The sequence below is a fragment of the Meleagris gallopavo genome, chromosome 12 (genome assembly GCF_905368555.1).
Source record: "Meleagris gallopavo chromosome 12, MGAL_WU_HG_1.1, whole genome shotgun sequence".
NCBI classification, from domain to species: domain Eukaryota; kingdom Metazoa; phylum Chordata; class Aves; order Galliformes; family Phasianidae; genus Meleagris; species Meleagris gallopavo.
This window is the reverse complement of record NC_139415.1, coordinates 698099-710735: the sequence shown is the minus strand read 5'-3', so window position 1 is coordinate 710735 and position 12637 is coordinate 698099. Positions and strand designations below refer to the sequence as shown.

Genomic DNA, 12637 nt, shown 5'->3' with positions numbered 1-12637 from the left:
GCTGGTGGATTATATCACACTCCCACATAATTGGCCATGGCAAAGGCCATATGTGTATAGCAGTGGGAGCAACCAGCCAATGGCTGGGAACGCATCCCGTGCACCATGTTACTGCCCAAAATCCTATCTGAGTCTAGAAAAGCAAGTCTTGTGGCAACATGGAGCCCCAGAAAGAATTGAGTCAGACAAAGGGATTCATTTCCAAAACAACCTTATAACCACTCGGGCCAAGGAGCATGGCACTAAGCGGGTATATCGCATCCCCTGCCCTGCACACCCACTGGGAAAATCAAATGGTACAGTGGACTGTTAAAGACTACACTGAGAGCAATGGGTGCTGGGACGTGCAAACACTGAGACGCACATCTAGCAAAAGCCTCCTGATTAGTCCACTTTCAGGGATCTGCCAATGAAGCTCGTCCTGCCCAGTCAAACCTCTTGAGTACCATAAAAGGGGATAAAGTCCTGGTGGTGCACATAAAGAACATGTACCCAAAGGCAGTTTGGGTTACTCCTGCCTTAGGAAAAGGCAAGCCTATTCATGGGATTACTTTTGCTCAGGGATCTGGGTGCACATGGTGGGTAATGAGGAAGGATGGGGATGTGTGATGTGTACCTCACGGTGATCCGATGCTGGATGAGAACAGCCAAGAATTTGAATAGCAGGTTGAATTGCTACATAATACTGTATGTCACCATTGTTATGGTTGTTGTATGTCTTGCTAACAGTATTACAGTAAGAAGTACCCAGGTTAAAGAAGAACAAACTGATGGAACCAGAACTAACTTCTGCATGCAGTAACCCAATGTGAATCATTCCTCCTGTGCCAAAGGACTATTATGACAGGTAGAGCTCATGGTTATGGACTAAATGAACTCTACGGACAATTTACACTCTATCCCAGCCCACAATGACCATTACACATGATTATAATATGTACCATTATTATTAAATAATTATAACCATTTTGGACAGTTGTACAAGATGTTTGCAGAGGTCTTTTCCAAACTTAACGATTCCCTGATTCTGTGATAAGGCTCATCCACCAATAGTGGTACTATCTGTGAATAATAACAATAATGGAAGTAATGTTAGCAATAATATTACTGCTATTAGTAATGGTAGTAATGATGGGGACAGTAATAGTAGAGGATAATAATAGTAAATTATAATAATAGTATATATTACATAGTATATATCGCCCAACAATAATAGTAAATAATAACGGTGATAGTGATGATGATAAGAATAAAAATAATAAAAACAATAACAGCATCCTGAACAACAGCATCCCAAATAATCACATCCTAGAGTCCGATATCCCAAACAACGGCATCCCAGATTAAATAATAATGACACACACCCCGAATAACAAGACCCCCAGGCAATGCTTTACCCCTAAGCTCCTAAACTGCCTCTGCAGGGCTGCAGACCCCAGTGTTTTTGGGGGAGGAAATCCTCCTCCTCCATCCTTTCTTTACGGGAGGAGGAGGGGTGGGTGGGGGGTGAGCCACGTGGGTGCGTCGCCCTGAAACCCGGCGGCCGAGCATCCCCAAGGCCGTGCGGTTCCGCGGGCGCCGCGCTCCCCGGTGCCTTTAAGCGGTGGCGGTGGCCGTTCTCGCACGACGCTGACATCAGTGCGGCGTCCCCAGGCTGCGCATCCCGGCCTGCGCCAGCAGCGCCATGGCGGCCAGCCCGGCCTACGGCGAGGAGAAGGGGGGGTCCTCCAGCCTGGGGGAGCCCGAGTACGGCCACGACCCCGCCAGCGGCGGCATCTTCGCCTCCGACTACAAGAGGTGGGGACGCGGGGACGCGGGTGGCACATGCGCGCACACACACGCACCCCACGGGGACAATGGCTGCGGGCTGGCGGTGACCCCACCTCGGGATGGGGACACGGATGGAGATGCGGCATAATTCGCAAAAGGACGCGACACCTTTTTGAGAGGAAAGCTGCGTTTTGGAGCGGGGGGTGTGGAGAGGGGTGGGGATGGGAAGCAGCCTCCTCGCTGTCCCCAGAGGGGGACGTGGCCTCCGGATACGGACCCGGCTCCCTCGGCTGGGATCCGCTGCGTCAAGAGGCCCCCCCGCCCCGTGGGGCTGCAGGGTCTCCATGCCCCGTGCCGAGCGTGCAGTGCCCAATGGCACGGGGGTGGCAGGTGCCACCTGCGGCCAGCAGGCTTTATGGGGCACGGGGATATGGGGCAATGTGAGGGGGGGGGGGCAAAGGAAGAGTGGAAAGCAGGGTTCCCCCCCACTCTCACCCCCCTGGCAATGTTCCTCAGCCTGGCATGGTACCCAGTCCCTTACCCACTGGCAGTACTCCCCTTGCTGATCCTCACAAAATGTCCCCCCTTTGTCACTGTCCCCCTTCAATTCAGCACTGTCCCTCAGGCTGGCGGTGTCCCTTACCCCAGCCCCTTGCCTCCATCCCCCATGCTGGCACTGTCCCCTCACCCCCTGCCAATATTCCCCATCCTGACACTATCCCTCCCTCCCCCCCGCACCATGCTGTGTCTCCCACTTTGTCACTGTCCCCCATCTCAGCCCTCCCAGCAGTTGCCGCAATTCCTGACCCCCTGTCTGGCAGTGTCACCCATCCCTGATCCCCTGACGGTGTCCCCCACTCTGACCTTCTGCCTAGTGTCCCATCACCTGCAGGCAATGTCCCCCTCTCTGTGACTGTCTCCCACCTTTGCTCTATGCAGTGTCCCCTACTCTGTTGCAGTCCCCCCTCTCTGACCTCCTGGCAGTTTCACCAATTCTTGACCCCCTGGCAAAGTTCCCCAGCCTAGCAATGTTCCCCATTCCTGACCCCTGGCAGTGGCTCCATCACCCACATGCTGCTATATCTCTCTGTTTCTGTTGCTTGTCCCATGAGTCCCAGGTGCCACCTGTAACTCTACTGGAACACCCACAGCTGTCCCATCCCTTTAGGGATGTCCCCAGAAAAGACTGAGCCACTCAAAGTCCCCAGAGGAACATCTCCGTGCCACGTTCCCACATCCTGGCTGCAGAATGGGTGGCACTTGGGACCTCAAAGCACCTTGGTGGCCTTGTTGGGTTGTCACTGCAACCCAACCCGAAGCCCAGCATCAGGTTTCAGGAGGAGGAGCAGGGCCACAGTCCTGCACCATCCCTGCTGTCCCCAGGACCACCCCCAGCTGCAGCAATGCTCTCACTGCCACCTGTGCAGAAGCTGCTGCGACCAAAATCGGTAGCAGGCAGTGATGCAGCTGAGGAAGTGACTAGCCCAGTGCTGGCCACTGAGGCCGGGCCACCCACCTGCTACAGCGCGCTGCATGCCGACGAGTTGCGGCCACTGGCAGCCCCCAAGGATGAGGTGTCTGCCAGAACCGAGCAGCCACCGCGGTAAGACCTCCCCAGGGAGCCCCCAGGGATAGTGACAGCAGTGGCTGGGGATGAGCATTGTTCTAGGAGGTCCTGGGATGTCGTGTGTGCCCCAGAAGATTCACCAAGCAGTGGAGTTGTTTTGGTGCAGATCTGTCCTGGTTTGGGAAAATTGCCATTTTGTGGGGCTGTTGTGGGTAGATGCGGACTTGCAAGTCCCTCCTGGTATGGTGGGGACAGATGTGTCTTATAAAAGGGGACATTGTTGGCAATCGGCCTGATAAGAGTTGATAGCGGTGACAGGTGCTGGATGTGCCCACACCAAAAAGGGCACAGGGGAAAAGTTCTTTGCTGGAGTTCATGCACACTAGCATGCCCAGGAGGGGAGAAGAGATGTCCAGCTGATGACCAGGAGGGAGACAGGGTTGGTGGCCAGTCACTTCAGCTCCTTTTGCATGCAGCTGTAACCCAACTCCTGCCCCATCAATATTGCACAGCCCCAGGGGGTCAGGTTGCAGGCATCTCTCACCATGGGAAAGGGCTAAAAAGGGGGCTACAAAGGGCTAAAAGTGGCCAGCAGCACTTTCCACCCTGACGTGGTGCAGGCACGATGACCTCAAGGAGATGCTGGACAGCAACAAGGACTCACTCAAGCTGGAGGCAATGAAGAGGATCGTGGCGGTGGGTTGCACTGTGTGCAGTGCCTTCTGTGCCATGCCGGGCTGTGCTGTGCCATGATGTGCCACACCAGCCACGCCGAGTCACACCACTCCTTCCTTCCCTAGATGATCGCCCGGGGCAAAAATGCCTCTGACCTCTTTCCAGCCGTGGTGAAGAATGTTGCCTGCAAGAACATAGAGGTGAGGTTGTTCCTGGGGTTTGGGGTACTCCCTGTTTGGGAGGCATTTGGGAGTGTTTGGTCTCCATCTCGCAGGTGAAGAAGCTGGTGTATGTGTACCTTGTGCGCTACGCAGAGGAGCAGCAGGATCTAGCCCTGCTCTCCATCTCCACCTTCCAGCGGGGACTCAAGGTGGGAATCCTTCCTGCCCCTTTCTGGGGCCAGCAAGAAGGCCGTAAGGCTGTCCTGGCTTGTTGCAGCAATGCATATATCCCAGTAGGACCCCAACCAGTTGATCCGTGCCAGTGCTCTGCGCGTCCTCTCCAGCATCCGTGTGCCCATCATTGTGCCCATCATGATGCTGGCCATCAAAGAAGCTGCGTCAGACATGTCCCCATATGTGCGAAAGACAGCTGCCCATGCCATCCCAAAGCTCTACAGGTAATAGGACGGCTGCTGAGAATGAGAAAACACATTGAAAGCTCTGCACATCTTCTTGTTGCTAAATTTTGGGGGCGCAGATCTTGGTGGTAGGGTCTCAGCTGCTTGGTGCCAAGAGGGATGGGGGATTTGGGGGACTGGATACATGCCCATCCACACCATGCCCACTCTTCTCTTGCAGTCTTGACTCAGACCAGAAGGACCAGCTCATTGAAGTCATTGAGAAGCTGCTGGCAGACAAGACCACGGTGAGCTCTGGTTCTCCCTTATCCCCAGATATGAAGATGCTGTTGTTCCTGCTAAGCCAGCATCCTCTTGGGGGGGCACCATCTCTGCAGTGCCAGCATCCTCGCTAGGATGTCACCATCCCACTGATCTAGCATCCTCACAGGAATGCAGCCATACCCACAGAGATGGCATCTTACACAGATGCCACCATCCCTATCAAACCATCATCCTCATGGGGAAGTCCCCTTCCCCACAAAACCAGCATCCTCTTGGAGATGCCACCACCCCAGTGAGCCACCCCAACTTTCCCTCCACAGCTGGTGGCTGGCAGCGTGGTGATGGCATTTGAGGAGGTCTGTCCGGAGCGCATCGACCTTATTCACAAGAACTACCGCAAGCTCTGCAACCTGCTCATTGATGTGGAGGAATGGGGCCAGGTGGTGATCATCAACATGCTGACCCGCTATGCACGCACCCAGTTCCTCAGCCCCAACCAGAACGTGAGTTTGGGACCCTCAGGGCGTCTTGTCCATCTTGGAGTGTCACCAGCCACCTTGACACCAGTGTCCTACTGCTGTGGTTAGGGTTGTAGAGTGAAAGTGGGTATTGCTGGCAGGAATCCCTACTAGAGGAGAGTGCAGAGAAGGCTTTCTACGGCTCCGAGGAAGAGGATACCAAGGATGCCAAGGCAGAGGCAGCCTCATTGGCCAAGCGCAAACCCTATGTCATGGACCCCGACCACCGCCTGCTGCTGCGCAACACCAAACCCCTACTGCAGAGCCGCAATGCTGCAGTGAGCCCAATTCTAGCCCTTCTTGTCCCCAGGGCCATCAGCAGTGTTCCTCAGCCTTGGGCTCACAATATGCCCACTGGGCAAGAACCCACCAGGGTGCTGGGAATATCTTGAGAGGTCTCCATGGTGGCATTCCCCAGGGTTCAGCTTCCTCCATGTGCTGCTGGGAGGGACACTAGGGGACACAGCAATCCCCTGGCATGTCTCCATGAACCACTGAGGACAGGCACGTGTCTCCTTGCAGGTGGTGATGGCTGTGGCACAGCTCTACTTCCACCTGGCACCTAAGGCAGAGGTTGGCGTCATTGCCAAGGCACTGGTGCGGCTCCTGCGGAGTCACAGGCACGTGGCAAATGGGTTTTGGTGGTCCCGCACCCTAGAGACATGGCTAGTGAGACCCATGGGGAGGCTCAGACATCCCGGATAAGGGATGGAGACATTGTGGTAGCACTGCCTTGATGGTGAGTCTGCCCCTGATGGTAGTCCCCTCTCTGTCCCCACAGCGAGGTGCAGTATGTTGTGCTGCAGAATGTGGCCACTATGTCCATCAAACGGCGGGTGAGTCTGGGTGCTGGTGCTGGAGGAGTCAGCCTTATTAACTCTGGAGTGGAATGAGGACTATCTGGCAGTCAGTCACCAGGGCAATCTGCCCATGGGTGAGCGTGGTAGAGGCAATGATGGTACTAACACCACTGGCTCTCTGTGCAGGGAATGTTTGAGCCTTATCTCAAGAGCTTCTACATCCGCTCCACGGACCCCACACAGATCAAGATCCTCAAGGTGAGCTGGGAACACCTGGCAGGGCCCAGGACTGGGGACTCTGGGGTACCTTGGAGCTCTCCAACATGGAGCAGCCATCCTCCATGCTAGAGGGATAGGTGGGCACCATAGGCTCAGTGTCCTCAGGTGATGTCCTCAAGCAGACTCTTTTCCTTCTTCCTGCAGCTGGAGGTGCTCACCAACCTGGCCAATGAGACCAACATCTCTACCATCCTGAGGGAGTTTCAGGTATGTCATGGCCACAGGCAGATTTAGGCACCATGTTGCCTCCGTGGCATGGCTCTAGATGCCAAAATGCCACTATGGGGGGACAAAGGAGAGCCCCAGTGGGAGGAGAGAGCTGAAGCTGTGCCAACCCCATGGATGCCTCCAGAAAACCCCAATGCAAGGCCACCGTATGGTGGAGATACCCAGTGCTGGCACATAAGTGACATGCTCTGCCTGTGCAGACCTATATCCGCAGCATGGACAAGGACTTCGTGGCAGCCACCATCCAAGCCATTGGGCGCTGTGCCACCAACATTGGCAAGGTGCGGGACACCTGCCTCAATGGTCTGGTTCAGCTCCTCTCCAACCGAGACGGTGAGCACACACGGTGGGTGTGAAATATGGGCTCTTTGGCCCTCAGGAAGGATTCCCCTGAGGCTGAGTCTCTACCCACAGAGCTGGTGGTGGCTGAGTCCGTGGTTGTTATCAAGAAGCTGCTGCAGATGCAGCCAGCTCAGCACAGTGAGATCATCAAGCACATGGCCAAGCTCACTGATAACATCCAGGTGGGTCAAGGCATGTGTGTCCTTCTCTGGAGCAGAGAGGGTGGCAGCAATGCCACATGCCTGGGATTCTTTTGCAGGTGCCGATGGCACGGGCAAGCATCCTGTGGCTGATTGGCGAGTACTGTGAGCATGTGCCCAAGATTGCACCTGACGTGCTGCGCAAGATGGCTAAATCTTTCACTAATGAGGAAGACATTGTTAAGCTGCAGGTCATCAACCTCGCGGCCAAGCTCTATCTGACCAACTCCAAGCAGGTACCCTGGGACATGGCCCCATGGCCTGCCTCAGTTTCCTTAGCCCAAAGACTGGCCCTAAGCATGTCCCTCTGTGCAGAGCAAGCTGCTGACCCAGTACGTGCTCAACTTGGCCAAGTACGATCAAAATTACGACATCCGTGACCGTGCTCGCTTCATCCGCCAGCTCATTGTGCCCACCGAGAAGAGTGGGGCCCTCAACAAATATGCCAAGAAGCTCTTCCTGGCTCAGAAACCTGCTCCCATCCTGGAGTCCTCTTTCAAAGGTACCCACTCTGCTTGCAAGGTGTGGGGACATGGGGTGAGCTGTTCCTGAGCTGCAATCACTTCTCATTCTGCATAGATCGGGACCATTTCCAGCTGGGATCCCTGTCCCATCTGCTCAATGCCAAGGCTGTTGGGTACCAGGAGCTGCCAGACTGGCCAGATGAGGCTCCAGACCCCTCTGTGAGGAATGTGGAGGTGCGTGGGGCACCCCAGTACACATGGGATATACTAAGGTCAGGACATCTTGGTGAGGTCTTGGGAGAACACCAGAAGGTGCCACATATCCCCTCCCTGGTTACCACACAGCCACTTTGGGTGAGAACCTAAAAAGCCTTGTGTCAGCAGGTTCCCGAGTGGACCAAGTGCACCAGCCGGGAGAAGAGGAAGGAGAAGGTGGAAAAACCTTTCTACTCTGACTCAGAGGGGGAGTCGGGGCCCACAGAATCAGCAGACAGTGGTAAGGACCCAGTGGAGCCATCATGGTGGGGCATCAAGCAGAGGACATCATGGCTGAGATCACCACGCTGGGGACATTCACACAGGGGAATCTGGGATGTGATGGGAGATGTGGGGTGCTGTAGGGTGCCATGAGTGGCTCTGGGGACATGGGATGCAGTGGGACACTGTGGGGTATGGCGGAGATGTAGGGACAGAGCAATGGGACTTAACCATGTCCCCCACAGAACCTGAGTCTGACAGTGAGGAGAGTGGCAGCAGCAGCAGCTCTGGCACCTCCAGCTCCAGCAGCGAGGAGGAGGAGGAGGAGGATGAGGAGGAGGAAGAGGAAGGCAGCGGGGAGCAGTCAGAGGACAAAGAAGGGGAGGAGGAGGAGGAGAAGAGGAAGAAGAGGAAGGAGAAGGGAGGCCCCCGGAAGGCATCCCCAGGGAGCATGGGCAGGTAACCTGGGAAGGCTGGATCTCCCCCGGCCAAGCTGATGGCGTGGCCTCCCCTAAAGCCTCCTCTCCCTGCTGCTCCAGTGAGGAGGAGGAGGAGGCTGAGGGGAAAAAGGTGAAAAAGGCTGCAGGACCACAGGGGAAGAAAGGTCATGCTGAGTCCTCATCAGAGGAGGCGAGTGCCTCTGAGAGCAGCTCCTCGGGATCAGACTCTGGCACTGAAGCACCAACCGTGGTGGAGGCCAAGAGGAGGAAGATGGTGAGGACTGGGCTGGGAGGAGGTTGGGAGGATCCCTGCCCTCTGCTCACCCCATGTCTCTGACGCCTTGTAGATCCCTAGCAGCAAGGCTGGCCCCAAGGAGATTTCCCTGCTCGACCTGGATGATTGTGAGTGGCTGGAACAGGCTGCCCAGGGAGGTTGTGAAGTCTCCTTCTCTGGAGTTTTTCAAATCTCGCCTGGGCGTCTACCTGTGTGACCTGGTGTAGGGAACCTGCTTTGGCAGGGGGGTTGGTCTCGACGATCTCTAGAGGTCCCTTCCAACCCCTGTAATTCTGTGATTCTGTGATTCTGTGAATGGGATGGCCATGGTGGTGGCTCTGGGGAAACCGAGGCATGAGTGTCTGTAGGGGAATGCAGGGATATGTGAGGTCTTTGGATGAGCAGGAATGGGGACAGAGACTGTGAGGGTGGACAGCTCCTGTCTCTTGAGGCTGGCTGTGGGGAAGGTGACTGTGCCACCAGGATGTCCCATGCTGCATTCCCCCTGGGGTGGTGCCTGAGGGACTTCCCCCCTGTGACTATGCCACCAGGGCTGTCCCCATGTGGCTGCCCCATGTGGTTAGTGTCCCTCTGCTGTTTCCTCACGGGACTACACCACTTAAGCTGTCCCCACGTGGTGTCCCTCTACTGTTGTCCTCATGGGGATACACCACTGAGGCTGTCCTCAGGTGGTTGGTATCCCTCTGCTGTTGTCTCCATGTCGCTGTTCCCATGTGCCTGTGCCACTGACATTGTCCCCATGTGGTATCCCCATAGGTCTGTCCCCATAGGACTGTGGCTGATTGGAGCTTTCTTAACCCTTTCCTCCCCCCACAGTTACTCCCCCACCTCCCCAGCCTGTCCCCTCTAGCAGCATCATCTCCACCAGCCTGGTGACTGATCTAGAGGGCCTCACGCTTTCCGACACCTCCTTGGCACCTGCTGTAAGTGTCCTCCACGTTCCTTCCATGGGCTACCCAGACCCCTGTCACCCAGGGGATGGGCTTGGTGGCCTACATTGTCCCGTGGTCCCTGGCAGCTGCTGAGCCCAGCATTTGGTGCGGTGAGGACATATGAGCTGCTGCACCGCATGGCGGGCGAGGGGCTCTCAGTTGAGTACTGCTTCAGCCGCCGTCCCTTCCCGGGAGACCCGCACATGGTGGCTGTCCAGATCCAAATCTCCAATAACACCGACGCCGAAGTGAAGAGCCTGCGGGTCAGCGAGCCCAAGCTGCTTGCGGGCATGCGGATCCAGGAGTTCCCTGAGATTGGTATGGTGTAGCACAGCACCAATGCTTTGAGGGTGTAAGGGGACAGTGGTGGAAGGGAAGTGGGACACGGTGGCAGCCCTGTGCTTTCAGAGAGCCTGGCACCCGGGGACACAGCCAGCATGGTGATGGGCATTGACTTCTGTGATTCCACCCAGGCAGCCAACTTCCAGCTGTGGTGAGTGACTGGGCAGGAGGGGACAGGAGGGTTGTCTCAGGGGATGGGGACAGTGGGATGGGTAACAACATCTCTCCAAGGGACACAGGGCTGCAGGGGACAACAGATAGCAGGAAGAGACTTTGGCTACCCCAAGAGTTGGGGAGACAGCATGACAGGTTACGAGGGAGCCCAAGGGACAAGGAATGGCAAGACAGGGCTTCAAGGACAGCTAGATGGGCACTGGGGGACAAGGGATACCAGCACAGAGCACTGGAGTATCCCAGAGACAGCAGGACAGGGTATGGTGAACTCCAGCAGACAGTGGGGCAGGCACAGTCTCTTCAGGGGATGGGGACACCAGGATGGGCCCCAGGATCCTTCCAGGGGAAGAGGAAAACTGGCATGGACATGGGGTGCTCCATAGGACAGTGGGACGGGCACTAGGATACTAGGATACAGCAGTCCCAAGTCCAGTCTGATGGAATCTCCTATTCCCCAGCTATTTTGTGCCTCAGTTTCCCTCCAGTCATCCTCCTGCAGGTAATGGCTTAGGGCTAGGGTCAGGGCAGGAGGAAGTAAAGTCCTCTCATGCATCCCCTCTCACCCGTCTGTGTCTCCAGCACCCACACACGCCACTTCTACGTCTCCATCCAGCCACCAGTTGGGGAGCTGATGGCCCCTGTCTTCATGAGCGAGAATGAGTTCAGGAAGGAGCAGGGTGAGTGGCGACCAAGGCCAGGCCAGGGGGGTCACCCACCATCCCCACGGTGGCACTCACTGCATGCTTTGTCCCCCTGCCACTTGTGCCGTGGCCCAGAGCACCTTGTGCGGCGGGGTAAGGGTAAGTGGCTCTAGAGTAGCTCCCTTTGTTCCCCTCTGGCACCAGAGTGGCCCTGTGGGGTAGTGGGACATCTCAAGATCCTGTCCACGGGTCTTCACAGGGTCCCCATACCCTTTCCCGTTTGGCACAGGAACATCATGTCACTTCGTGGTAAGTGACGGGGATGCCCTGGCCCTGTGCCACCACACTCTAAGAGATGACATTTCTGTGGTGAGCTGGAGATGCCAGGATGTGGGTGCTCAGTGCCCGTGGAACCTGGCTCCATCACCTTGCACTGCTGGTGCCTAGAGGAGCCCATCCCTAGAGACATGGGACATGGCCACAGGCTACCACCACCACCAGGCAAGGTAACAGGGACAAGCCTGGAAAGGATCATGGAGGAAAGGTTTTCCCAAATCCAGCTCTGCCAAGCTAAAGAGGAGCAAGCGGGACAGGGAGTCAGGACCTCACCGAGGATCCAGACGTGTCCTGGGACAGAGCTGATGTAGAATGGAAGGGGACAGGACTGAGGGCTTGGCTTGAGAACAGCAAAATGGGCCCTGGTGGGGACATGGCCACTACTAGTGGTGGCCAGACATGGGCAGGGCATCTGTTACCTGCTCCAGGGAAGCTGACAGGCATGAGTGAGATCACAGAGAAGCTGACACTGCCTGAGAAGTGCCGGAGCGACCATGCCATTGTCCAGCAAGTGACCTCGGCTGCCAACGTGGGACGTGTGCCCTGTGGATCTGACAACGAGTACAGGTAACCAGACACCTTGTAGCATCTCAGCTTCCCAGGGAGTGGGACCCACTGCAGAGACAAGGTTGGGGTCTGGACACACACGGTTCTCTCTGCAGCCCTACTCAAGTGACATCAGCTCCCTTATGGGGACTCTTGGGGCTTCCTTTAGATCAAGGGGCCCGCATGATCCCTCTCACAAACCCCCTATGGCAGTGGCTGCGGGTGGCAGACACCTCCCCGCTCCCCATCCCAGAGGACAGGGTGGCAGTGCAGGGCTCAGCTCACCCTGACACCTCATGTTTGCTGGTGGACAGGTTTGCGGCCAAGACGGTGACCAGCGGGAGCCTGGTGCTCATCACCCTGGAGCGGCGGGAGGGAGCAGCAGCCCAACTGACCATCAATAGTGAGAAGATGGTCATCGGCACCATGCTGGTGAAGGACATCATCCAGGCCCTGGCGCAGTGACGGCCGGGCCCATCCACACTCCTCCGTCCCTCTGCCCCGTGTCCTCTCCCAAAATCCTCTTGTCCCTATTACAGGGTTATTCCCTGCCCCAGCCTCCATGGAGCAGGTCAGGATGATGTCCCTCAGTGGGGACGCAGCGGCTCCAACCACCCATCTCTCACCAGTCGCCCCGTGTAACTCTATTTATTATGGCCAATAAAGCTCTCCTCCAACCCGCACCCTTCTCCTCCGCCATGTGTGTGCGGTGGTCGGGGCAGTCCCAACGGGCGCCCTCAGCATCGGGGACTCAGCCCTCATGGGGA

The 12637-nt window shown here is 56.5% G+C and overlaps 1 protein-coding gene across 11 annotated transcripts; it reads left to right on the top strand.

The window, feature by feature from the left end:
- Nucleotides 1-1505: 1505 nt before the first annotated feature.
- On the top strand, nt 1506-12553 carry AP3B2 (adaptor related protein complex 3 subunit beta 2). 11 transcript variants are annotated; one of them, XR_014885742.1, is made up of 28 exons: nt 1506-1797; nt 3958-4033; nt 4138-4212; nt 4287-4382; nt 4471-4631; nt 4813-4879; nt 5177-5359; nt 5476-5652; nt 5897-5994; nt 6156-6210; nt 6361-6432; nt 6598-6660; nt 6882-7014; nt 7096-7205; nt 7283-7459; nt 7539-7725; nt 7803-7921; nt 8072-8183; nt 8410-8623; nt 8704-8878; nt 8952-9006; nt 9716-9822; nt 9918-10149; nt 10240-10324; nt 10806-10846; nt 10927-11024; nt 11124-11147; nt 11753-11867. XR_014885742.1 is itself a non-coding variant. In XM_085233508.1 (28 exons), exons 1-28 carry the CDS (start codon nt 1685-1687, stop codon nt 12333-12335), a joined length of 3354 nt encoding a protein of 1117 aa, XP_085089634.1. In that variant the 5' UTR covers nt 1508-1684; the 3' UTR covers nt 12336-12553. The 11 variants fall into 11 exon arrangements, 9 of the variants coding, with proteins under 9 accessions (XP_085089636.1, XP_085089637.1, XP_085089642.1 ...); XM_085233508.1 differs by lacking the exon at nt 10806-10846 and adding an exon at nt 12185-12553 and having other exon boundaries at nt 1508-1797; nt 11753-11891; XM_085233510.1 differs by lacking the exon at nt 10806-10846 and having other exon boundaries at nt 11278-11888.
- Nucleotides 12554-12637: the final 84 nt, after the last annotated feature.